At 37.4% G+C, this 27,489-nt stretch overlaps 1 protein-coding gene across 7 annotated transcripts in view; it reads right to left on the reverse strand.

Annotated features, from left to right (window-relative positions):
- Window positions 1-26,479, reverse strand: part of CFAP20DC (CFAP20 domain containing) — a 282,945-nt gene extending 256,466 nt beyond the window's left edge. For 3 of the 7 annotated variants that reach the window (XM_036870092.1, XM_036870091.1, XM_036870093.1), the window contains exons 1-4: window positions 26,068-26,479; window positions 23,601-23,690; window positions 20,972-21,065; window positions 12,825-12,897 (exon numbers count right to left, since the gene is read on the reverse strand). In XM_036870092.1, coding sequence (XP_036725987.1) covers window positions 12,825-12,897; window positions 20,972-21,065; window positions 23,601-23,690; window positions 26,068-26,088 — 278 coding nt within the window. In that variant the 5' untranslated portion in view covers window positions 26,089-26,479. The remainder of the gene's footprint in view (window positions 1-12,824; window positions 12,898-20,971; window positions 21,066-23,600; window positions 23,691-26,067) is intronic. The other 4 variants (XM_036870097.1, XM_036870098.1, XM_036870094.1 and 1 more) reach the window with 3 other exon arrangements.
- Between the last annotated feature and the right edge of the window lie 1,010 nt (window positions 26,480-27,489).

The raw sequence follows: 27,489 nt of genomic DNA on the forward strand, positions 1-27,489 counted from the left end.
TGTAGATGTTCAATAAACCAAACCATTCTAATCAGTGTTACTGTTTAGCTAGAGAAGCACTAAAGAATTGTGGCTTAGTCCTTGAGTGAGACTGCACTAAAGCAGAGTCTACCCTGATTAACTAAGATAGTTTATACAGTATTATTTAGGTAACCTTAGGATTCCAGGTAAATGAAATAAATATATGACCTAGGACAATCATTGCATCAAAGTAGATTTGACTCTAATAAAAAATTCTAGCTACCATTCACTTCTAAATACCACTAGAAAGGCTTAGTAATATGTGTAGAGGTCGTTGGCAGGCGACTGAGAAAAAAAGAGGTTCTAAAGTGACTACCAAGTGTCTATACTCAAAGATAGTTCAGTAGGTCTATCAGTCTATCTGCCTGCCCTGCCCACACCCATTTCTTAGGGAACTGGCTCCAGCTTACAGCCTCCAAAGACAAAAACAACGATGGAGCAGTTAGCTGAAACCCAATGATTGGCCAAGGACCAATCCTGATGGTTCTTTCAAATCTTTGAACTGGTAGATACACAGATTGAACCTGATCTGTCAGTGATGTGTATTGGAGTTGTAGGGTCACAGAGGGATGTACTGAAAGCTATGTTTGCCCACGTGCACAATGACAAGCAATTAGAAAAGCTGGTTTATAGGATGAAACAGAAGAATGAAGCAAACTTACAAACAGAATGAGGATGACAGAGTAGTTTCCAGAGACAGAGAGAGAGATAGAGAGAGAGAGGGAGAGAGAAGCCACTGACAACTATCACCTCTCAAAAGTCCTGTATCAACTTTTGCTGTTGGGTTCTATATGATCTCTCCATGTTTTTCCAATACTTATCTTTTTCCTTGACATAACTTAAATAGATTTCTGTCCCTAACAATGAAATAATCTTTCAAAGAAGTAGTTGTTTTGTTTTGATTTGTTATGACCTTGCTAATCCTGACCCAAACAAAGAACTGAACTTATTTCTGGTGATTAATTTTAGAGTACAGGGGTGGGGGAGGAGTAGAAATCTGGATTACAGTAACAGAATTAACTCTCTGCAACTTAAAGTCCAAAGTACTGGCAGAAATAACTTCACTATTTAAAACTATCAGAAACCATGATTATAAAATCATACTATATCGTCACCTTTTTCCAACTCAAGCACTAAAAGGCAGCAATGATACCAAGAAAAGATGCTAGAGTCAGAAGTTCTGAATTTTAGTGTTGGCTTTGCCTCTAAAAACCTTGTATCCTGAGGAACGTCCCTTTTCTGGGTCTCAGGGTTTTTTCTATTAAAAATAGGGAGTTGGAATGGCTGTTATTAGAGAAATGCAAATCAAAACTACAGTGAGGTACTACCTCACACTGGTCAGAATGTTCATCATCAAAAAGTCTACAAACAATAAATGCTGGAGAGGGTGTAGAGAAAAGGGAACCCTCCTGCACTGTTGGTGGGAATGTAAATTGGTGCAGCCACTATGGAAAACACTATGGAGGTTCCTCAAAAAACTAAAAATAGAATTGCTGTATGACCCGGCAATCCCACTCCTGGGCACGTATCCAGACAAAACTATAACTCGTAAAGATACATGCACCCCTGTGTTCACTGCAGCACTATTTACAATAGCCAAGACATGGAAACAACATAAAAGTCCAACGGCAGATGAATGGATAAAGAAGATGTGGTATATATATACAATGGAACACTACTCAGCCATAAAAAAGAATGAAATAATGCCATTTGCAGCAACATGGATGGACCTAGAGATTATCATACTAAGTGAAGTAAGTCAGAAAGAGAAAGACAAATACTTATGATATCATTTATATGTGTAATCTAAAATATAACATAAATGAACTTATCTGTGAAAAAGAAATAGACTCACAGACATAGAGAACAGACTTGTGGTTGCCAAGGGGGTCGGGTGAGGGTGGGGGAGAGATGGATTGGGAGCTTGGGATTAGCAAATGCAAACTATTATATATGTATAACTGAATCACTCTGCTGTACACCAGAAACTAACACAACGTTGTAAATCAACTATACTTCAATAAAATAAATTTTGAAAAAATATGGAGTTGGATAAGAGTTGTAGATTCCCTATAATAACAGAAACTTGAGCTACTAAAATATTTTAAATATTTATGCTAACACATCCACTGCTAAAATACAGTGAATTTGTACATTTACTACAAATCACTGTTTATGGTATATCAATAATCACATCTGGCTTTAAATAATGCTAAGAGATATTTTATTTCCCACCTTATAAATCAATGGTATTTAACCTCAGAAAAAAGGGCATGGTAATACCTATGTGCATCAAACAGAAGAGCTGTTCCTATTTACTGCTAACAAAGGCAACCAACCTCCAACTATACTGAGAATTTCATACCACTGTTGTTGCTTCAAACAGCTTATTGTAATAGCTTTTTAAGTATGAAATAGATATAAAATGCAAGACCACTAATCTGTTCCAATAAAAAAGGGCGGACTATTGGTTTTAAGAAAAGTTCTTTGGGAGTTCTATTATGGGCTTATAAACAGTTTTCATCTAAGAGCCAAGTGTGGCGTTCCTTAGCTTTAGTCCAATCTTGAAAACATTTATTTGCATATAACTCCTACTCACATAAACATTTTGAGAAAATTCAAAAGAATTTACTTCTCCTTCCCTAAGTGCTCTTGCCTTTTCTCATTCTTGAAATAGTTACCATCCTGCCAGTAGAGGTGTTTCTAAGAAATGCACTTTATACTTGGCAGGGCAAATAAAAGGCTCCAAAGGAAAAGCTGCTTTCCTACCTCTTTTCAGGGATGAGTACCATGAAAATTTCACATGAAATGGAGACATGCCCAACTTGTCTCAAAATATTTCACAAGAGCAATTTAAAAATTAAATATCCCTGCACTTTTATCTATATTTAGAGATATAAAAATTAAAATTAATATTTACTGTACAATTACCATTTGGCACTATCCAATTTAATCCTCATAATTACTCAATAAATAGGTATGAATATCATCCTCACTGTACAAATGAGGCTGTAACACACATAGAGTCCGGCAACTTGCCCAGGTCATCAAACTAATACATGGCAGGGCCACTGACTCTCAGGCTTATAATCTGAGCTATCACAGGGCCTTGACTTTTTATCCCTGATAATGGATATGGCAATCATTTAACTGCACAGTGCTTTAACAAATGTATGGCCTTTTGTTATGATTTTACAGAGGAAGAACACTTCCAAATATATGTATATGTGCAATTTTTCTTTTGCTAGTATCTTATTTAGCTCTCAGATCTAGGTTATCTAAAGAGTACTGTAAAAATAATTTAGAAAAGTAAAGTGAACCAAACTAAGAACCAGGAAGAAAAGATTTCTCAAAGAACATTTATTTAATAGATAAAGACTATGGCATCTGATTTATACACCTATCACATGTGTTATCTAAAACTTCCATATAAAACCTATTTTAAGGCATGCAAATTTAATATATTATGAAAGTCAGTATGCAAAGTATCTTAAAGTGCTCCTTTACTAATACATGTAACAAAATATACTGATTATGCAAGCACATTTAATTGGATATCATTAAAATAATGAGATTTAAATACTGATGATTTTAAAAAGAAAAAAATAGAAGTTGGAATTAGACAAGAGATGCATTCAAAATGTTAATGAAACTTGCAATGTCATTACCACTTTAATATATAATACTATTAGTTTAAAAAAGAGCAACCACTGGCCATTTTCGACCAGTTCTAAACACAGTTTAGAGATGTATTTACTCAGTGACATAAAAGATTTCATTGGATAAGACTTTGTGCTTGGATAAAACCTTCTTTACAAATAACCTAAGAGCTATAGAGCAACCACTATTTTCTTCAAAGGTAGGCATCAAAATGACCAAAAAGATAAGAAAGTAAATTTTCCAAAGGAAGAGTTGTGCTTGGTAAATGGACACAATCTCAAAAGCTCTCACCAATGTCATTCTGACCTAAAGTTATTCAATTTAGGTATTCTCTCAACTCTGGTGGCTTTAAAGTGGCTGAAGAAGAGAAATGACATGTGAAAAGAACAGGTCTGCAGCTGTGAGGCCATATTCACTTTCCTTGGTTTAAAGTTTCAAAAGAGTCTAGTGCCTCCGATGTCACTGAAGAAGGGACAGTAAGGAGCAAAATTCAACAGGGTAGAAGGACCTGAAACTTCTATTAAATTTCTCTTTTGACCTATTTGTCTAGCTCACTAGTAACAATACAGAAAAAGTGATATAAGAGTAACTTTCATTAAATTACCCTGAGACTAAAGCTTTGTTTTGTAGGAAGGGTATGTTTCAATTTTCCATTTTATAGAAATGGAAAAGGAAGCTTTAAGATCCATATGAACCTAAACCTCCTAAAATTAGAGAAAAAACAATATCACCGATTAGCTCTGGCAATTAAAAGAAAAATGTTCACATTACCATTTACTGAAGAGGAAACTGAGACAGTGTCCAGCCCAAAGGCATAAAACCAGGGGATAAAGCAAAAGGACAAGACAAAAACTCTGGAATGAGCATCATAAATACTAGATTGGATTCTAGGTTAACATCATTAAACTCTACTCAGATATAATTTTCAAATTCAGAATACTGCAATGAAGAGATCACAAAGGATCAATTAAAATTTCTAAGGACAAGGGACACTTTTAAGGATCTCTCTCTTTTTTTAGGAATTTACTTTATTAGATTCCAAATGGAAGTAGTACTCCAAATAGCTAAGGGCTCAACACGTGAAACCTTCTGGCAATAATATTCCCTAGGATCTGCAGGCTAAGAATCTCAACCTCTCCAAAACAGCACACGATGCCCACCACCAGCTTTCATAGTGTTTTCATCCCATATACTGAAAAAGCACTGGTTGAGCTGAGTGAAAATGAGAAAAATAATGTCAATTCACTAGAGGCATTAACAGTACAAAATGTCTCTCAGAATTCACCGAGATAATTGTCAAAATCAGGATAGAGAAAGGAATTAATGCTCAACAATATGCAGTAAAATGAATGCAATTCCTGTCAAAAATGTAATATTCCAAAATCATTTAGTGTGATTGGCAGCATCAAATATAGTGAAACGGATTTCTATTTCAAGATGCAGTTGGTTCTCTTCCAAGAGCTCAGGTTCTTGGTGCTCCTCCTGTACACAAGATGTCTGCCCCCAGACGCTGAAACACCTAACAGCCCACACAGGGGAGCGCTGGCTTCCCACTGCTACGATGAAGCAGTACAGAAGAGATCACAAAATGAAACAATTCTTAAAAATCTGTTGTTTATTAAATCATTTAACTTCAGGTCAAACAGTGAGACACAGGTACACTAAAATATTTTGAAAATGAAAACTGCAACTAATACTAAGAAATAAGCAAGTCAAAATGAGGAGTTTATTTGTAAAAAGCAAGAGAGGATATTTTCTTTTGTGGGGTTACACTGAAAGAGAGAAGTATGAGAGAATTCTGTTACTTTAATGCTAAACATACTGTGTGTTAGCACAGTAAACACTCCATTTGCTCTATATGCAAAACGCAATGTGTTTGGATAATTTCTGGTCAGGTTATGAAGCTCTGAAGCTGCCTTACCCACAGATGCAGGATTTTGAATAATATAATATGTATATGTTAAAGAAAAAAAAGGCCGAGGCATGGACCAAAGTAAAGAAACAACAAAGATGAAATGAAGTTGTTTCTTAGCTCTCATTTCTTTTGGAAAAAAAAAAGTGTAATACAAGTATTGTCACATTTACAATGCAAAATATTAAACAAAAAATATTTGAGTAAAATTCTTCCTTTAATTTTCAAGCATTTATTTCTTAAATGGGTAATTACAGAAACAGGAACAGCTCAGAATGAAAGACCTTTCCTCCGTGGAACTCTGATGATAGCACTGTGTTATGGGAAGCCCCTAAAGATGTAGAAGGCTGAGCACATTCATCTTGTTCTAAAATTCAAATTAAATATCCCTACCATATATGTATGTATGTATAATTAGATAGAAAATTTACAAATATGGCATCATGGCATGGTGGTGCAGAGCACAGGTTCTAGATTTAGACTACAAGTTTGATTTCTGGCTCTAAGATTATTAGTAAGTCTGTAACCTCTGGTGAATTCCTTAACCTTTCTGGACTTTAGTTTCCTCAATGGTAAAATAGAGGCAATATTTATGACTACTATACAGGCTTGTTTTGGGAATTGAGTGAAAATAAAATGCTTAGAACAATGTCCAGTATATAATAAGTGCTTAATAAATGTTAGCCATTATTACTTTATGTTAATTTTCTCATTTAATTCTTATGACAAATCCGTGAGGTAGGTATTATTACTCTCATCCCATAGGTGAGGCAAGTTAAGTAACTTGCCCAAAGTCCCACAGAGGTAAAGCAGAATTTGACTCTGAATCTGTCTCGTTTGAGGCCTATGCTCTTACTTCTACCTAATACGTCACATGTTCCCTATGTCTTGCTCTTATGCCATCATAACATTTACAAAGATGTATTTAAATTGCCTTTTAACTTATCTTTCACCCTCAAAGCAAACTATATGTGGACAGAGATTGGGTCCTGTTTACTCATTCCACTCCTGCCCACTCATATATATTTCAGAGCTTTTGTGCCAGGCATTCTGTTAGGTGCTAGAATATCATGGAACTCAAAGACCGCTCAAAATGACAGATAATCAAATAAAATATACCATTACAAACTGGCATAGTTGTAATGAAGGAAAACAGTAGAGTGCTAGAAAAGAGCATAAGATTTATTTCTCATTTATTTGGGGGAAGTCAAAGAAGGGCTTTCTGGAGAGGGGAGACTTAAGCTGAGATGAGAAGACTGAGTAAGAATTAACAAGGTAAAGAAATGGGGATATAAACCACTTGTGCATAGGACCCTAAGCGGAGACCTCACCTGGTGTGTGAGGAAGGGAAAGCCAATATGGCTGGAAAGGAGCAAGTGCGGCTGACAGCTGGTGAGCTCAGGAGAGTGGTATGGGATGAGCAGGGAGAGGTGAGAGACCAGAGCACATGGGAGCATTAGGGATTTGGGAGTTTGTCCTTGGTACAGTGAAAATTCCAGATGGTTTTTAGAATGACCACTCTAGCTGCAGTGTGGAGATAGGATTGGAAAAGGATAAGAGAAGAAGCTGGGAAATCTACTCAGATGCTCTAACAGTAAATCGGGGAAATGTGATGGTGGTTTGGGACTAGGAGGGTAGTGAGGGTGGGAAGAAGTAAACGGATTCAACGTAGATTGACTCCCCTATGCCTATCACACTGTATGACAGTAACAGGAATTCAATAATTTGTTGACTGACTAATCATGAGTGATTCCTCAAGCAGAGCTGTGGCTGGTTCTAAGGCATCCACTAACTCACAGATGTATGACCTTCTCCTGAGCAGTATAATCATCCGGTGAACATAAGATACCCAGGAAGATGTTGAAAAAATGAGTATTAAATTCATAAAACAGCTGGCAAGACTCCACTTATGAAAAACTCTTGATGTGTAAGTGTATCTTTGTGAAACAAAATGCCTCTCCCATTCTGACAATGAAAAATTTTAGAAGCCAGATATCTTTCTGCTCTATGACTTTCCAAACTTGTTAGAGAAATATATTATTTAAAATGGCCTGGAGCTATGCTGCTAGAAACACAGTAAAACACTAAGGGTGCTGAAAGAAAGCCCTTTCATTTAAGGAAAAGAAAAAGCTGTAGTTAGAAAGGCAATCAATACTTATTACTCTACCTTCTTTCTTGTAAAACATGGTCTCTGTCATTACTTCCTAAAATAGCAAAATATTTTGATTATCTATTAGCAACAAATTCAAATGCATAGTTAATACATTTTCTCATAATCTAATAATTTTACTACATCAGGACAGAGAATGTTTTCCCCGTGTTATTTAATAATTTTGACCTTTTGTCCATAAGACATTTGTTTTGCAAAAACTATAAAACTAAAACAATCTGAAAAATCCAAATGTTTGTCCATGTGGCTATGAGAACAAGAGACTATGATTATAGTCAACTGAATTCAAAATCTGACAGTTAGTTCCACCACCCAGGAAAATGTTTTCCCATCCTTCAAGAGCATTAATCACACGGTAACAAAGGGGTGGTCAGGCTTACTTATTTCAACTGCTTTCTTGCTAGACTAAGTTAAACCTAAGATACCTATTGATTTCTCAATAATTAAAGCTTTAATTATTATTAACTTAGTTAAAACAGTATATTGCCTAGCCTAGAGTGATAAGCTCAAGTGTTTGGGGGCACAAATAAAGCTTAATTTTGCATAGGAAAAGAGTGCTCTTCAGCAAAAGATTACATCCCAGGGTTCAGCAAAGTGTCTTGCACAACTTTGATCAACAGGCCAACACCTCTACCAGCACCTCTACCGTGGCTTCAAGGTATAGGCGGTAGAGATCAGGAGAAAAGGGTTGGATTGGATTTCTATGTAAGGAACCTAACAAGCTTAAAAATAAACTATAATGTGTCTTCTTCCATTTGGTAGGAAACCACTTTCCCCTCCACTGAAAATAAAACTTTATATGGTACACTGTAACTTTAGAATGTTTTTAGAGTCTTGAAAATACTTTTTCTGCAGAACTAGAAAAAGATACTGTGTTGGCCAAAAAGTTCGTTTGGGTTTTTCCATACCATCTACAGAAAAACCCAAATGAACTTTTTGGCCAACCTAATACATAAGAGCATCAAATGCTGCTTTGGTCTTGTTACTATAAGAACTATTTTAAAGAATCTTGGTGACCATGGCAGATGATAACAGAAAATCTTAGAAGTTTATAAGATTTAAAGTTGAATAAAATAAAAATATAAATTGTTCCATCTATCCTTTATCATTCCAGAAAACAAAATTAAATATATTATTAGCTAAAATTCATATTTTACCAACATATGCACACATTAATATTTTAATTCACATAAACAAAGAGAAATTAATAACCTCGAGTTTACGTTAATCTCATTTTATTAAGAAAGCTCTTCCTTCCCCTTGGTTTGCACTGGTGTAACTAGTCCAAAACTAACTTCATTAATAGGAAAAGTCACTTCCTCCAGCAGGGAAAATAAAAGCCTAAGCTTTGACTGTGGACAGCTATTAGTTACAAAGAAAAATTAGAAAATAGCGTACCCCAAATATAATGTTTTATTGAAAGCACACAAATGTATTACTGAGACCCTAAACAATATTCCATTCTATATGAGTATACAAATTAAATGTTATTTTCATTCTCAGAATTGTATCAGACAACAGGTAGCTCAACTGAGTAAAATTTGTATGTGCTCATTTTTGCTAAACAATTAGTTCATAGCAAGGCCATTTAAAACAAATATATCCCAAGCCATCTATATGTAAACAGAAAAGACCAATATTTCTCAACTAAAGTGAATAACATTAAGATACTATACATAGAAAATCCTAAAAATGCTGCCAGAAAACTAAACTATTAGAGTTCATCAATGAATTTGGTAAAGTTGCGGGATTCACAATTAATACGCAGAAATCTCTTGCATTCCTATACACTAACAACGAAAGATCAGAAAGAGAAATTAAGGAAACAATTCCATTTACCACTGCATCAAAAAGAATAAAATACAGTAAGTCCCCTACATATGCACCTTCAAGCTGCGAACTTTCAAAGATGCGAATGTGTATCTGGTTCCAGCAAGGAACCAGAACCTGTGCCACCAACGTCAGGTGTAAGTGAAACTGCAGCTTGTCCTCCATCTCCTATTGCTGATGATCCTTCAGCTCTACCATCTCCCACCTCTTCTCCCTCCTCCAGTCAGTAATTCTTGCCTGTTCACCTGATGCCAGCCCCTCTAATGCCAGCTGTTGTACTGTACTACTGTACTTTTCAAGGTACTGTACTGGAAGATTAACAATGTTTTCTTTATTGTTTGTGTTTGTTTGTTTTTTATGTGTTATTTGTGTGAAAAGTATTATAAACCTATTACAGTACAGTACTATATAGCTGATTGTGTTAGTTGGGCACCTAGGCTAACTTCGTCAGATTTACGAACAAATTGGACTTACGAAAGCGCTCTTGGAACGGAACTTGTTCGTCTGTAGGGGACTTACTGTACCTAGGAATAAACCTACCTAAGGAGACAAAAGACCTGTACTGTGAAAACTATAAAACACTGATGAAAGAAATCAAAGATGACACAAACAGATGGAAAGATACACCATGTTCAATGCAATCCCTATCAAATTATCAATGGCATTTTACACAGAACAAAGAACAAAAATTTTTAAATTTGTATGGAAACACAAAAGACCCCAAATAGCTAAAGCAATCCTGAGGGAAAAAAATGGAGCTGGAGGAATCAGGCTCCCTGACTTCAGACTATACTACAAAGCCACAATCATAAAAACAGTATGGTATTGGCACAAAAACAGACATATAGATCAATGGAATAGGATAGAAAGCCCAGAAATAAATCAGTAAATATACTGTAAATATATTTACTGATTTTACTGATTACTGATTTATATTTAAATATAAATATACTGTAAATAAAAAAACAGTAAATATACTGTTTTAACTAAGTTAATAATAATTAAAGCTTTAATTATTTTGTACTGGCACAAAAACAGACATATAGATCAATGGAACAGGATAGAAAGCCCAGAAATAAATCCACTCCCTTATGGTCAATTAATCTATGACCAAGGAGGCAAGAATACACATTGGAGAAAAGACAGCCTCTTCAATAAGTGGTGCTGGGAAAACTGGACAGCTACATGTAAAAGAATGAAATTAGAACACTCCCTAACACCATACACAAAAATAAAATCAAAATGGATTAAAGACCTAAATATAAGGCCAGATACTATAAAACTCTTAGAGGAAAACATAGGAAGAACACTCTTTGACATAAATCGCATCAATATCTTTTTGGATCCACCTCCTAGAGTAATGAAACTAAAAACAAAAATAAACAAATGGGACCTAATTAAACTTAAAAGCTTCTGAACAGCAAAGGAAACCATAAACAAAACAAAAAGACAACCCACAAAATGGGAGAAAATATTTGCAAACAAAGTGATCAACAAGAAATTAATCTCCAAAATATATAAACAGCTCATGCAGCTCGATATCAAAAAACAAACAACCCAATCAAAAAATGGGCAGAAGGGCTTCCCTCGTGGCGCAGTGGTTGAGAATCTGCCTGCCAATGCAGGGGACACGGGTTCGAGCCCTGGTCTGGGAAGATCCCACATGCCGCGGAGCAACTAAGCCCATGAGCCACAACTACTGAGCCTGAGCGTCTGGAGCCTGTGCTCCCAACAAGAGAGGCCGCGATAGTGAGAGGCCCGCGCACCGCGATGAAGAATGGCCCCCACTTGCCGCAACTGGAGAAAGCCCTCACACAGAAACGAAGACCCAACACAGCCATAAATAAATAAATAAATAAATAAAATATTAAAAAAAAAAAAAATGGGCAGAAGATCTACATAGACATTTCTCCAAAGAAGACATACATGGCCAAAAAAGCACATGAAAAGATACTCAACATCACTAATTATCAGAGAAATGCAAATCAAAACTATAACGACGTATCACCTCACACCTGTCAGAATGCCCATCATCAAAAATCTACAAACAATAAATGCTGGAGAGAGTGTGGAAAAAAGGGAACCCTCTTGCACTGTTGGTGGGAATGTAAATTGATACAGCCACTATGGAGAACAGTATGGAGGTTCCTTAACAAACTAAAAAAAATAAAACTACCATATGATCCAGCAATCCCACTCCTGGGCATATATCCACAGAAAACCATGATTCAAAAGGATACATATACCCCAATGTGCACTGCAGCACTATTTACAATAGGCAAGACATGGAAACAACCTAAATGTCCATTGACAGATGAATGGATAACGAAGATGTGGTACATATACACAATGGAATATAGCCCTAAAAAAGAATGAAATAATGCCATTTGTAGCAACATGGATGGACTTAGAGATTATCACACTAAGTGAAGTAAGTCAGACAGAGAAAGACAAATATCATATGATATCACTCATATGTGGAGCCTAATTTAAAAAATGATACAAATAAACTTATTTGCAAAACAGAAACAGACTCACTGGTTTCAAAAACAAATTTATGGTTACCAAAGGGGAAACGTGGGAGGGAGGGATAAATTAGGAGCTTGGGATTAACATACACACACACTACTATATCTAAAATACATAACCAACAAGGACCTACTGTATAGCACAGGGAACTCTATTCAATATTCTGTAATAACGTACATGGGTAAAGATTCTGAAAAAGAATGAATATATGTATATGTATAACTGAATCACTTTGCTGTACACCTGAAACTAACACAACACTGTAAATCAACTATACTCCAATAAAATTTAAAAAATAAAAAATAAATAACATTAAAATGAGGTATTTCAATTAATTTAAAACCAAACACAGTTTCCAATAGCAGACAGTACAAAACATAACATCACCCCTCATTTGAACTATAAAATCTCAAACTTTTGGATTATTTTTTTCTTCAAATTATAGGCTCTTATTGTCAAGTTCAGAATCCTTTGATATTTTCTTAAAACAGATGAAATTTGCTTTCTGCCCTTAGGGAAATGCCAGACTACAGTATATCTGAGAAATACCATTAAATTAGTTTAATTACTTCATGTCGACTTGATAAGTCACTGCTCTTTAATGCAAAAACTGCCACTTATAATTAATGACTCTTCGTACTGCTTCAATTGATCAAATGTCTAATACACATAAAACATTGAAAGAAATTCTGTATATCTTACAGCAATTCGGTGGAGAAGTCTTGTCCCAGGGGTATGTAAATCTGAAGTACAAGAAACCTCTGGATCAGTCCGACTAAAATGAGAGGGGGAAAATATACATTTATATGTCCAAACCATTTATATGTACATATAAACAAAACAATCACATGCCATCAACAAGCTGAAGCTTCTATCATTTCAGCTTTTATCAGTTCTAATACATAGAAATGCAACAGCACTACCCCTGAGTTACAACCTCATTATAAAAGCAAAAAAAATGATGAACTCAAATCAAACTCTAACAACAAATGCTGTCTTTTAAAGTCCCATCTGTGGGCTTGGTGAAATTTTTATGAAAATTTACAAAATAATAATTTTTTATTTACTATTTTTATTAGGTTGCAAGAAAGTGCACACATTCAATAGTATAAAATATAAAATTGAACTATGGACTCTCATTAAGGCGGTCATAAAAGCATGTGGCAATTACTTTTATTCACTGACAATTTTAACTGTACTTAACAACTTAACGAAAAACAACTGATCAAAAAAACAGTTCTAATTATGACAACTACAGCTGAAGGTTTGATAAGCCATATCTAGTTCATACAGTTTTAAATGTGTCTAAAATGAGATGGATGGAGGAACATATTTTCAGTTATAATACCTTTTGTTAATGTAACATATTTTTGATTAATTTAATGCTCACAAATTAAGAACTGATAGTTTTTATTCCCCATGACCAGCTTCACCTGCATTAAAAAGATATTTGGAGGGCTTCCCTGGTGGCGCAGTGGTTGAGAATCTGCCTGCCAATGCAGGGGGCACGGGTTCCAGCCCTGGTCTGGGAAGATCCCACATGCCACGGAGCAACTGGGCCCGTGAGCCACAATTACTGAGCCTGCGTGTCTGGAGCCTGTGCTCCGCAACAAGAGAGGCCGCGATGGTGAGAGGCCCGCGCACCGCGATGAAGAGTGGTCCCCACTTGCCGCAACTAGAGAAAGCCCTCGCACAGAAACGAAGACTCAACACGGTCATAAATAAAATAAATAAATAAAAAAAAAAAAAAAAAAAAAGATATTTGGAGAAAGACCTATGGTACTTTTGGTAACTGAAGTCTACAACTGCTTCAAAAATCAACTGATTTCATATACCTCTTCAGACCCATACACTTAATTCCTTCCTCTTAGCTTTTGAACTTTTGCTTGATCTCTCAATTATGATGCTCTTAATGAACGTTTTAGTATCACTTCCTCCTAAAACATGACTTCTAGGAACTTTTTTCCCAATGTGAGACACTGGGTAGGAAATGGAAATGTCGATATATCTGTGAACCTTTCCTACAAATCTAACAGTACAGGCCAATATGTGGAGAAAGGCCTCAAGGAAGGCAACTGGTCTAACATGGACGTTATTTTCTGTTTATTCCAACTTAGTAGACTTAACAAGTTTAAGTCTTTTAAAGTAACAATACATGTTTGGGTAGTCTATATATAAAGATCTTCTGGTTTAGAATTCCTATGGTAAAATGTTTTACAACATTCCTGAACAACTTAAATAGTTCCTATATTTTACCCCAAATCTAGTTTCTAAACAAAACCATCTTTGACTGAATGTGCTTAACATTTTAAAAATCAAACACACAAAGATAACTTTTACTTAAAATACTAAGCTTATAAACGGCTGCAAAGAGCCATCAGCAGAGTAAGCAACATAATGGAAATACGGGTAACAGCCTCTGAACTTAGAAAATTCTCTAGGAATCAGATTCTACCATATTTATGGGAAAAGCCAACAAGACAACCAGAGTTCTGGATTACAAAACCAAAATGAGATACCAAAATGAGGCCAACTTAAATAAACCACCATTAATCAATCTCTCTCTTGCATCTTCCATTGATTGGACTTAAGTATTTTTCCATTGCACAAAGGCCCCCATAAATAGAGCTGAGAGAGCACTGGGATAAATGAAATCAACCTTTACAAAAGGTCCCTAATTTATGTCACAAATCTTACTGAATCAGCACTGTTCTCTTCAAACACAAAGAGCTACACATATAGGGCATTTTTGTATGAACACTTTTAGATATGAAACATGCTTGCCCTCAAAAAGAGAGCTTTGTAACTCAACTCTCTCACGTACAGAAGCCCTAGTTTCCAAAAGGCTTCACTTCTAAGATTAAAAGAAGTACAATACCATATGGTGATGATCTGACAAAGAAAAAAGTACATTAATAACATTTGACATACACTGATCCTGTGTGTCAGAAATGCTAAATAAACCCTACAGTAACATTTTCTTCCCAGTGGCCTAGTAAATCTAAACTTACTCCTCATGTCTACATTATATTTAAAATCTGAATTTAAAATCTATATTTAAAATGCTGAATGTGGAACTATTGTTAGTCAAAAAAGCCCATCAAGTACATAAAATTCATAAAAATTCACTCTTTTTACTGAAATATCCAGGTTTCTGCAGTTTTATAATCTGTTCTCTGTCTGAGACAAAAACTACCTCTATGTTTTAAGGGGTCAGATCCTTTCTTCTTTTGAATATTTTAAGACACATTTATCTGGTAAAACACCATTAGATTTTTAAACAGTGGTTTTTACAGTTATTTCACTACAGCAAATGACAGTTGTATATATACCTCAATATACATTTTGCAAGTGTTACACTGTCCAAAGAGCTGGGACTAGACCACAGTACAGTAATCCTTTATAAGTGACCTGATAAATCATGACTGAAGATATATCCTGGTTCTATTGCAGCCCTAGCACAAACAGCACACTAAAGTGCACCTTTCCCACTGCAACACAGAAAACAATTATTCCTTCATTATGGGTTATTCCATATACCTTGGACAAATCAGAAAACCTGTTTGGGCCTTTTTATTCTTCATATGTAAAACTGAGTTGATAATTTAGGTTTACCCCTCACAGAATCATTTGTGTAGATTAAATTAGATCTATCATTTAATAAAGATTCACTGAACATATACTATATGCAAGACTCAGTGTTGAAGCTTTTGTACTGAAAAAGACAGGCATGGTCTCTTCCCTCTTAGAACTTATATACTAGTTCCATGAAGGAGAAGGTCAGGGTGCTATGAAAGCATATAATCCTGGGTCCTTGAAAGGAAGAGGACGATGAGTGAAGGTTTTCTTGAAGAAGGAACATTGGAATTCAGCTGGGAAGAACAGCAGGGATTGACTGGGCAAGGAAGACAGGGGTAGAGGAGAGGAATAAATACTGCAGGGAGAGGGAATACTTCATCATGTGATGGAAGAGGCTATAGTAGATTGCATGAACTTAAAGGCCTAAAGGACTGGTAGGAGAGACAGAAGGGGAAAAGTAGCAGGGGATAAGTCTGGCAAATAGCCAGGAACTCAATTACGCGGGGCCTTGAAAGCCATGTGAAGGATACAGGTCATCCTAAAATCAATGGAAAGCCACTCATCCATTCACTCATTTACTCAACAAAGATTTACTGAATGTCTACTACGTGTCAGGCACTGTTCTAGGTGAACAAAATGGACTAAATTTCTGTGCTGGTAGGCCTTAGTTTCTGGTGATGATGAAAAAACAATAAAAGAACACAAACAGCATGTTAAATGGCGATAATTACTATAGGAAAAGGGAGAGCGGGGTAAAGGGGATTAAGAATGGGGAAAGGATACAAAGCACAGGTTGTAATTTAAGTATAGGTCAGGATGGGTCCTTACTGAGAAGGTGACGTTTTATTTGGTAAAGGCCTGAAGAAGGGGAGAGAGTGAGCCATGTAGCTATTTGGGAAAAAAAGCCCTAGGTAGAGGGTACAGCTTGTGCACAAGGGCTAAGGTGCTAAGGTACCAGGCTATGGTTGAAAAGAGCAAGGAGACCTGTATGGTTTGAGCAGAGTGAAAAAGGAAAGAGTAATACGAGGTAAAGTTAAAGTTAAGTAAAGAGAGTTAAGAGGGCAGCAGATACCACAGGGTCCTAAAGATTTTTGGGTTTTACCCTGAGAGAGATGGAGTATTTTCAGCAGAATCACTGTGGCTGCTAAGCTGACAACAGACTGTAGGGAGGCAAGTCAGAAACAGGGAGACTAATTAGAAGACTACTGCAATAATCCAAGCATGAGATAATAGTGGCTTGGACCAGCGTGGTAGCAGGGAGGTGGCAAGAAGTAGTCAGACTCTAAATCTAACTTAAAGATAGAGCCAATAAGATTTTCTAGATGAAAAAAAGGAAAAATGAAGCTGATTTAAGAGTTTTTGGTCTGAGCAACTGAAAGACAAATTGCTAACAACTGAGATGGGGCAGTATGCAGGAGGAGGAAGAAAAATTTCTAGGGTAAAGCTGCCCAAGTATAAATGTCAACTAAGCAACTGAATATACAAATCTGGAGTTTGGGACAAAAGTCAGAGATGGAAATGTAAGCAGGTATACAGCAGAGATGATATTTAAAGCCATGAGACTAGAGCCCAAAACCAAAGGAGTAAATGTAGTTCAAGGTCAAGAAGGTCAAGGACTGAGTCCAGAGGCATTGCAGCATTAAGTTGTGTTGGGGAGAAGAGGAAGAACCATGAAAGGAGACTAAGAAGAAAGACCAGCGAAGCAGGAGAAAAAAAACTACGAGTATGGGCATCCTGGAAGATGAGTGAAGAAAGCACTATATCAAGGAGGAGTGTGTCACCTTTGTCAATGCAGCTGCTAAGTTAAGCAAGATGAGGGCTGGAAACTGGCCACTGGATTCAGGAATAGAGAGAGTACTAGTGACCGTGACAAGAGCAGTATCAGTAGAATAGTGAAGTCAAAGCCACTGAAGGGTTTTAGAAACAGAAAGTCATAATGAGTTTATTTAAAAAAGAAATACCAAAAGTTGGGGCAGGGGGAGGCTGAGAGGAACCTCATAAAGATGACCTCATCCACCAGAGCAGCTGAAACTTAGATCAACACAGGGCTTCAGGGATGCTGATCCCGAGAGACACACCATTTGATTCAGATGCCACAGGCAGAGAAAACAATGGTTTCAAACATGAGCCTCACACAGAAAGTCCCTGGACAGACCATCCAAATGATAAGATGTTTACATGTAACAGAGCTTCTTCTCATATGGGCAACTCTATATAACATGTTCCAGCATTAATAGCAACACTGATTTATTTATTTAAATTGCTAATGATTTACAAGTCTCATTATCAAGGCCAAATGGTTACCAGTAGAAATTATAACCTAAATTGTTATAGTTTCTTAGTACGGCAAGTTTAACAAAATTACTAAACGCCAACTATATATGACACACTAAGTTAGGGGTACAAAGTAGATGATGCAAGAGTCCTGCCCTGGAGAAGTACACAACCTGATAATCAATATCACACCTTCCTTTATTTGATCAGATGCTGAGTTTAAAAAAAAACTTTGACATATTTAGAGATGCTCAAATATAATTCAGAAATATTACTATTTAAAATGAAAAGTTAAAAATATTGAATTTCACTATGAGACTTTCTTCACAGGTACTTAATATAGTAGGAAACACATACGAGGTACCTAATGTCAAGTTGGCATAAATAAAGTGGATGTTTACTCTTAAAATAGGAATACATAATGGTAATTGAACTTAATTTAAAATGTTAACAGAAAGCCAATTCTCTATTCAAGGCATGCCATTAAATTTAAATTTAACCATAACAATGTCACATAGAAGGTCATTTTATACAAGTGAAAATAACTATAAATTCCCATTATCAAAAATTCTGGGGCTTCCCTGGTGGCGCAGTGGTTGAGAATCTGCCTGCCAATGCAGGGGACACGGGCTCGAGCCCTGGTCTGGGAAGATCCCACATGCCGTGGAGCAACTGGGCCCGTGAGCCACAATTACTGAGCCTGCGCGTCTGGAGCCTGTACTCCGCAACAAGAGAGGCCGCGATAGTGAGAGGCCCCCGCTTGCCACAACTAGAGAAAGCCCTCGCACAGAAAGGAAGACCCAATACAGCCATAAATAAATAAAAATAAAAATAAATTACAACAAAACAAAACAAAACAAAACACAGAGGCCAAAAAAAAAAAAAGATTCCAAATAATCTTAAAAACATTGGTGCAGGACTATATAAACTGTTTCATTTGTTACAGGGCTGCACATGCTACTGAAAAGCCAGATTAATTTTTTTTTTTTAATGGCTTATGAGAGGTTTTTTTTTTTTAAAATTAATTAATTAATTTTTTTATTTTCTATTTTTGGCTGTGTTGGGTCTTTGTTTCTGTGTGAGGGCTTTCTCTAGTTGTGGCGAGCGGGGGCCACTCTTCATCGCGGTGCGCGGGCCTCTCACTGTCGCGGCCTCTCTTGTTGCGGAGCACAGGCTCCAGACGCGCAGGCTCAGTAGTTGTGGCTCACGGGCCCAGTTGCTCCACGGCATGTGGGATCTACCCAGACCAGGGCTCGAACCCGTGTCCCCTGCACTGGCAGGCAGATTCTCAACCACTGCGCCACCAGGGAAGCCCCAGATTAATTTTTAATTACAGGGCATCGTACAAGAAATACATTAAAAGATTCTTCCCTTTCTTCCAATTAAAATTATCATCTTTCCATTTTTAAAAAACAATTATAACACATTAAATTTGTTTTATTTCTAAAAAATAACTTAGATAAAAGTGGGAAAGGGGAGCTTGTCTTTAATCACTGAGCCTTTGGTAGAGGAGAAATCTTTCTCAGAGCCAACTGAGAAACGTTACTAGAAGTGATTTGATTTTGTCAGTAACATCATCATATGCATAGATGCTGAAGGCATCACATGGAAGGAGAGGCCAACAGTAAGAAAAAACAAAAGAACACTGGTTTAGCATAAAGTCATGTTCCTGTAAATCAAATGTGTCTATTTTACAAAGTCAATATTCTTAAAAAAGATGGACCATGTTTCCTGTTAAAGAATAACCTCCAGTTTCAGACATGTTTCCATGGCTCATCTTAGTTCACTTTATATATCAGTACAAATTTATGCAGAAATGAAAAATATCTTTGCTATTAAAAAATGCAAACTACGAGGAAATCATGATTTTAAGATGGTAGTAAATTTTAAAAAATTATTTTAACAATGATTATCCCTTCTCTTTGAGGTTCTGTTTCTTATTTTATTTAGAAAGATACCACTTTAAAATAAATCATCTTCCATCTATAATTTCTATGGTTTGGTTTATGTCTTAGAAATCTAAAATATGCATGTAGTAGCTTGAAATAGCAGATAAAACACACAGCCTATAAAAGTTTAGAAAACTGAATTAAAATGAGAAAATCAGATACCAAGAATAGGTCTTTTCATAGTCCCTGGTACACAATAGGTATTCAATAAATGTTCTTAATGAATGAAGAAATAAAGAATGAATGTAAAAAAACAGCTGGTTACCTACATTTGCTAAATCACAATAGTTAAATATAGGATAAAGTTAATGAAAATATGATTAAGCATTTTGATAAATTATATTTCTTAAATCACATCAGTGTACACAAAGCCTAATTTGGTGGCAGAGTCTTGAATTTTAACCCCAGTGTAGCCAATAACTGGGCTTCTGATCATAAATTTAAGTGATCCCTCAGGGTTCCTTCTGCTTTAAACCTCTGATCCTCATTTCCAAAGTAGATAAGAATTGAAGTCTATTTTTGGGGTTTTTGTTAAATCACATATTCATATCTTTACTCATTAGATACTAATATTTCTAAAGGTATATAAGTTGATATCTTACTAAATAATGCCTTATATAGTATTTTACATAAATTATTTTCTCACAAATTGATTTACGATAATTTAGGAACTCATGGTCTCTTGATGAGGAACCAACCTCAGTGTGTTCATCTGTAAAAGAGCTATTGTGAGGATTAAAAGAATTAAAAAATATGAAATGCTTAGAAAGTCATTGGCACGCAGCAAGTGCTTAATATCATTACTAGTCTAATTAATTGAATAATCTTCTAAATCTTCTTTAACATACAAGTAAATTTCTAATAAACAATGAAGCAGAATCTCTTTTCAAAAGCCTGGCATAAAGTTACTCTCTGAATTAAAAAAAATCTTATTACTTTACATTGACAGATGCCAGTAAAAGTCAAACTAATAGGCCTGTTTATGAGACTTAAAAGCATAACTTTAAGCATCAAATGTTAAGCTTCAACATTAAAAGTCTTACTTACGGATTTGCTTATTCTCCTTTGGTAACTGAATTTTATTTGTTTGGCTGCTTCCTTCCAGGACAAACACAAAACTTTTAACTTCTTTATCAAATTCCTACAGAACAAAAATGAAAACAGTGGTAACTGCATATTTTATTTGACTTTTATTATAAAATTGGAGAAGCAAGCCCACAGAAAAAGCCCCACACTGAAATGACTTAAAATAAGCTCAGGCCTTGATGATACTCTTACACTGAGAGTTGCTGGGAACTGGAATATAGAAGCCACCCTTAGCCACTTGGCAAATTCTCTACTATATCAAGACACTCTTCCTCCAAATGATAAAAAGTTCTCCAACTTCAGGGATTCCCAAGTTACTAATTTAAAGTTTCCAGAGTTTAGTTACCCTTTCCCTCCTTTAATCTATGTATTTCTGTCTAATAGCATAGGCTGAACATCACTTTCTGTTAACAGTACAATAAACCATCTAATCTATGTTGTATCCAGTTTGGAAGTTCCTTGGTTTCAAGCCATGGCTCATATGGAATTAATCAGTGCCTTATTTTACTAGTCCTCTAACTTGAAGTTCTATATATCATTTACTTAAAATCAGTACAAATTAAAGTGTTACAACTAAGCTTACCTAAAAAATGAACAGAAACAAAACAAGCTTGGAAATGAAAAACTTACACATGAGAGTCTAATTTCCATCAGTCAAAGTGCTAATGTAAATGGTTATTTTTTTATCTTGGAGCAAATTTCCAATCTTTAAGTATAAAGACTCCTTTTTCACAATAAAATATTTCATAGATCCTCCCACTCTTCCTTTTTGTATATGTTAAAAAATACTAATGTAACTAATGGCTGCTAAGAATTAACATTTAAATAAAACTGTATTATATCCATCACAATAGCGTCTCTTATGTATTCGAAATGAACATACACAGAGTGTATTATTTCATCTACACACAAGTTGGGCATATACTAAACCCTTTCAACAGCTTACCAAAATCTTGAGCACAGCCACAAATCCTTGTGTAGTCTAGCCCCTGCCCAGTTTTTCAAACCTCATCTCCTGCCTCACACTCTCCCTCACTCTGAATCCTAGTCTCTGTAGCCTTCTAGCAGTTTCTTAAAAATTCTAAGCTCCTCCAAAGCAAGGACTTTGTACCTGCTTTTCTCATTGCCTGAAATGCTCTTCTCTCTACCAGCTCCACCTGGTGCCTAGTTAGTTCTCAGAAATCAAGTATCATTTCCTCAGGGAAGCCTTACCTAATCTCTCTGCTGTGTACCCTCACAGCCACATTTAACTTTCATTCATAGTAAGAGCTATATAATTTTGATCTAAGAGCTATATAATTTTGATCAAGTCACTTAACCTTACCATGCCTATAATATAGGCATAAGGGTACCTTGTGAGATACAAGGTTATTGTATGGATTATATAACATGTAATGTGCTGAATCCTATGGCTGGCAAACAGTAAGCACTCAATTAATAGTAGTTTAAAAAAACTATCCAAAAAAAAAAAAAAACTATCCATAGAACAAAGTCCCTAGAAAGGTGTTTTTCTCTCAACTGTACAAGAGACAAGAGAGAGAGGAAAGAACAGGGAAGGATACAGATTTTTATATCTGGTAGCAGCAAGATGAGGTAGTTTCTACCTGATGACATCAGTTTTCCTTGTGAAATGGGGTGTGAGGTCTTCTGGTGAATGAGTGAGGAGGGTCTGTCTTGGGTGTGGGATGGGGATGGGGGTAAGAAGTTAGTGGCTGGAAACCTGAAGATAATGGAGAAAGAACCATTTTAGAGACCAAGAGAACAGGAGAACTTCCAGGGCTGCTAACACTGAATTTATAGCATTATCGATCTGAGAGACTATAGGTATTTTTCCAAAGGTATTGAGAAGCCCAGATGCAGGCACAGAAAAGAGAGAGAATCAGGGATTCAGAAATGGTTGGCATTTGCTAGGCAGGCATGATGAAAGGACAAGGAACAGGGGTATTCGAGGTCTTGACTGGGAAGTGACTGAAATAATGGACCATGGATTCTGGGCTGGAGAGAAAAGAAAGTGAAGACAGAGTGAGTGAGTAAGTAGGTAACTAAATAAGTAAATAAATCTAAACACAGGGGGAAAAGTAGAATGGTCAATGGCCTAAGAGTCTCAATTAGGTTGAAGAACAAATACAGTGGGAGTAACTAGGCAAGCAACATTAAGAATCGAAGATTGGACTCAGAGAGGGATGTCTCAAGTTCTCACTTAGTAACTTCAGAGGCCCTGCAATTTTTGGTGATAAGGTACAAGGTGTGACAGTGGGAAAGGCTGCTGAAGTAGAGTGAAAGACGTCATTAGAGATGAAGAAATCAAGAAGCTGAGAAGCCCAGGGTTTGGAGATTTTCCTCACAGAAACTGAAGTCACCTAAAACAGCAGCAGGACTTGGCATATAGAGATGGGTTATGAGCTGTGTGCCAAAGTCTTCAACGGCCAAGGAGGCATGTCTGTGAGGGCTGCAGCCAATGATGTCATGAAAGGGTTTTGAAGTGAATGAACAGAAAAACCGGTTCTGAAATCTTACCAAGCCCTTCTTGTTATAATCTTTACTCTCATTTCTTTCCAGGATTTAGGTGGCTCTAATTTCTAACACTTACTTTCCAAATCACAGATGGACTGCCAAGGATCTTCCATTTTGCTCCAGGATTTTTTCCCTGAGCACTAAAGATTTCAACAAATGCACCTCCCTAGGGAAAAAAAAAAAATTAAAAATTAAAGTGAAAGACAATGCTAAGGAGGAAATACTATCCACCACATAGTCTATACCCACTGTTCCAGGCATCTGTTAGTTAAGTAGATCTGAGAGGAAACATTATCCCTCTTATCACTCCTACTTTATATCTTGATTGTATCTAAGCAAAAACTGTTCTGATTCAGGTCACCTTGGATTAATGGTTTAAGAAATTTTTTTAAAAGCATGATCAACATTAAATAAACTCCATGCCATACAAACCTTACAGTCTCTCAGTGTAAGGTTCAGTTACTTCACATGTATAGTTCATGCTTACAAAATATTCTATTCAACACACACTAATGGGTTTAAACTCAACTCTCAAGCCAGGCTAATAAAATCTGATAGTTATCTCTGGCTACAAGCTTTTTAGTTACACTAACCTGAGCTCCAACACCAGGTTTGCCATTTATTAACTATCTGACTTTGGAGTTACTTAACCTCTTGATTCTCTATCTGTAAAATGGGTTGTTAGATTACATAGGATAGTAAACATAAACCATCACACTCAATACCTTACACAAAGCAAGGGCTCATTAGTACCAGCAATGATTATTCAAAAAAAGGGCAAATTGAATAATTGAGTACTGGGTCAATAAAAGAAGCTTGGACTTGGAGAGGGAGTGATTCTTATTTTGAGGATTCCTATAAGATCTTTTTATATATTTAAGACAAATTAATTTGGAGATCTATAAAATATGTACCAAAAAAATAGAAAATCATTTCTATAGACATGCTAAGTGTTCCCTATTGTAAACCTGGGAACATGGAGGGACATGCTCATGTAAAAACACTAAACACATTACTGAGTGTCCATAAGCTTTAATTATAAGAGAGGAATTAATGATTGTCTCTAAGGAAGAGTTTATTGCAAGAAACTGAAAACCTGAAATGAGAGTAAATATGGCTTTCTTTTATGGCCTGTTAAATTATAAGCAGCACATGAGCAAATCTGTCTGACTTTCATAAAGAATTTTCTGCTTTTTTCTCAATAATATAAAGATATTTTTGCTTCTGAGTTTTAACACGTAATCACTTTAAGTTAAGACATTTAACGTCTTCTTTAGGCAGTACTATGTGCAAACTGTGTGTGGAACTGAATTACTATAGCTTCTGGGGTCAAGTCATATTTCACTATGAATTTTAAATGTGAGGAAGCTTTTTCTTTTTTTTTTTAAAGAGAAAGATCCTTATACCTGGTGAGATAGAAAAATACCTCCCCCGCCCCCATTTCTGCTATCACCTGTTTCCCACAGTAGACACCGGCTTTTTTATAACAATATATTTTACCTATATTAAGCGAGAGAAACTCTCTAAAATTTTTCCAACAGATTTAATGACATCAAACGGAATAGAAGAAAGAGAACTGCAGAATACTCTGAGGGCACTCATAAGAAGGCAGGTAGTATTTGGTGAAAAGGTAGAAGCAACGAAGAGGTGACCAGTGGAGGACTGTTCTGGCACAGGGACGAAATTGTTCGTAACAGCAGTACTAGGATAGCAGACAGGCAGACTGTAAATGGAGAGTGTAACCTCAGGTGGAGGTAGGAGGGGAGGGCAGGAGACTAGGGTCAAGGAAGATCAGGGAGGTGCCCAGTGAAGTGAGGAAAGCAGGAGCGCTTTGGAGACCCTCTAGGATACTCAAAGTGACTGAGGAAGACCCAGAAGCAATTTCCCTCAGTGTGGTATTTGGACCACCTGCATCAGAATCAAATGGAGAAAGGCGCTATAAAGGTAAATTAACTAGCCCCAACAGAGATTCTGATTCACTCTATTTGATGTGAGGCTCAGGAAATCCGTATTTTTACAAGTACTGAAAATGATTTTAATGTACCACAGCCTTTGAGAATCACTGACCCGCCCCCAATTTGGGGGGAAAAGAAAACAGCACACGGCCAAAGTGCTTATTTTCTTTCTTGGCTTAACCCATTCATGCATTCACTCATTCACTCTCTGCTAAATAGCTTCTGAGTTACCAGTGTGCCTCAGTATTGTTAAAACTCAAGGTTTATGGGTCCTGCCCTTAAGGTTCTGATTCCAGAGATCTGGTTGGGGTTTAAGGCTGCATTTCAGCCAGAAACACAGGCAATCCCTACACCTTGAGAAGCACGGAGCTGGAGAGGGAACGTCAAATCATATGCCCACACGGCAGTTGCTTTCTTTTCTTTCTCTTTTTGGGTCAAGACCACTTATCCATTAGTTCCTTCTTACCCCGAGAAAGACAGTATTACCTGGGGCGGGGGGGGGGGGGGAGGGGTCCCTCTTCACCCGGACGTGAGCTACCTCACCCAACAGAACAAAGCTAGACCGGTTGGAGAGCCGTTTCTGGTTACCTGGTACTCATTTTTGAACATTCCCGCCGGGGGCCCGGGGCTTGAGGGGCACCGGAATTCAGGGCTTCCAGAGAGTAGCGTGACCCTGACGGCTGGAAATCGGCGGGCGGGAAGCCAGGGCCCGACGGGCGGGGAAGGGCTTCGTGGTCGGCCGCAACTCGGCCAGGCTCTTCTCCGCCCTTTGTCAGCTCCACCTCGGGCCCCCGACCCGAACCATCGCGTCCCCGCCTCCGGGTCGCCGGAGTCTGGGAGGGGACACCTGCCTGGGCGGGCTCCGGGCGGCCCCAGGGGACTGAGCGTGTGCGTAACCTACGTGACAGAGTGCCCGGACGCTGAACCTCCGACAACCGCCCGCCTGCTCACCGGAGAAAGGCTGGCGCGTTCCCGCCCCGCCCCACCCCCGAATCCGCTCGGAAGAGGGCCGAGCGGGGCGGACGTTCGGGCCGAGCGGGGCGGACGTTCCGACTGCGCCCATTGGTTCCCACGAGGCGCCTGCGCGTGGCGCTGGCCGAGCTTCACGCCGACGGACACGTGAGACTACGCAGTGACGTAGGCGTTGCCCAGGCAACCGACGGTCTTTCGCTCGAAGAGTGGGACGCCCAGCCTGTGACCAGCTCCCGCCCTAGGTCGTGACCTGTGTCTGCAAAAAAGCCTAAATTTAACCTGGCTTAAGAGCTACCACAGGTGCTGGATTCTTCTAGAAAACCTGTCACGTCGGCTTGGTCTCCCTTCGTTGTAAACACTGATAACTGGTAAGTTGCTGAAGGAAAGAGTCATGGAATCATGGAATCATGGAACCCTCATGGAACCTTTCGCTCAAGGTTCCCAAACTTGGCTTCGTTGAGGCACTGATAGGGTCCGCCATACCCTTTCGTTGCTTCAGAAGGCCCAAGGAACGTCACTGCACACTTCAAAAAGCCAAGGTTTTTTTGCCCAAATTAATAACTACATACGTTATTGAACCACGTGCTCTCAAGTTTAACTGGTTCTGTGTCTGAACCACTTTTACAGTGTAGGTATTATTGTCCGTTTTTGGCTAAGAAACTGTGGCTCTGAAAGGTAAAATATCTTGCCTAAGCTCACATGGCCAGTAAGTGATGGAGCTGGTTTGGAGCTCGTACCTAGCTCAAAGCTGAGTTAGGTCAGTGGCTCAGGGTCAATCAGTAGTCAGGTATCACTCCTGGAGCCCCTGCTATAGGCCAAGTGGTTCACAACCCTGTGAAGTAAGGGTTAGTCTCCTTTCAGTTGAGATCACTGAGGTAGTGAGTTGATTAGGAATTTACTCAAGGATGCAGTGTTGATTTTTGGTTGTGGCACCATGGATCATGTACAGGATGAGAAAATAATGCTTTCTGGACCTGCTCCTTGTCAGGGCTAAGAAGGAAAGATAAAGAACAAATTTCCTTGAATACACTAATACTG

Source organism: Balaenoptera musculus, chromosome 11, assembly GCF_009873245.2.
Source record: "Balaenoptera musculus isolate JJ_BM4_2016_0621 chromosome 11, mBalMus1.pri.v3, whole genome shotgun sequence".
Classification (NCBI taxonomy): Eukaryota; Metazoa; Chordata; class Mammalia; order Artiodactyla; family Balaenopteridae; genus Balaenoptera; species Balaenoptera musculus.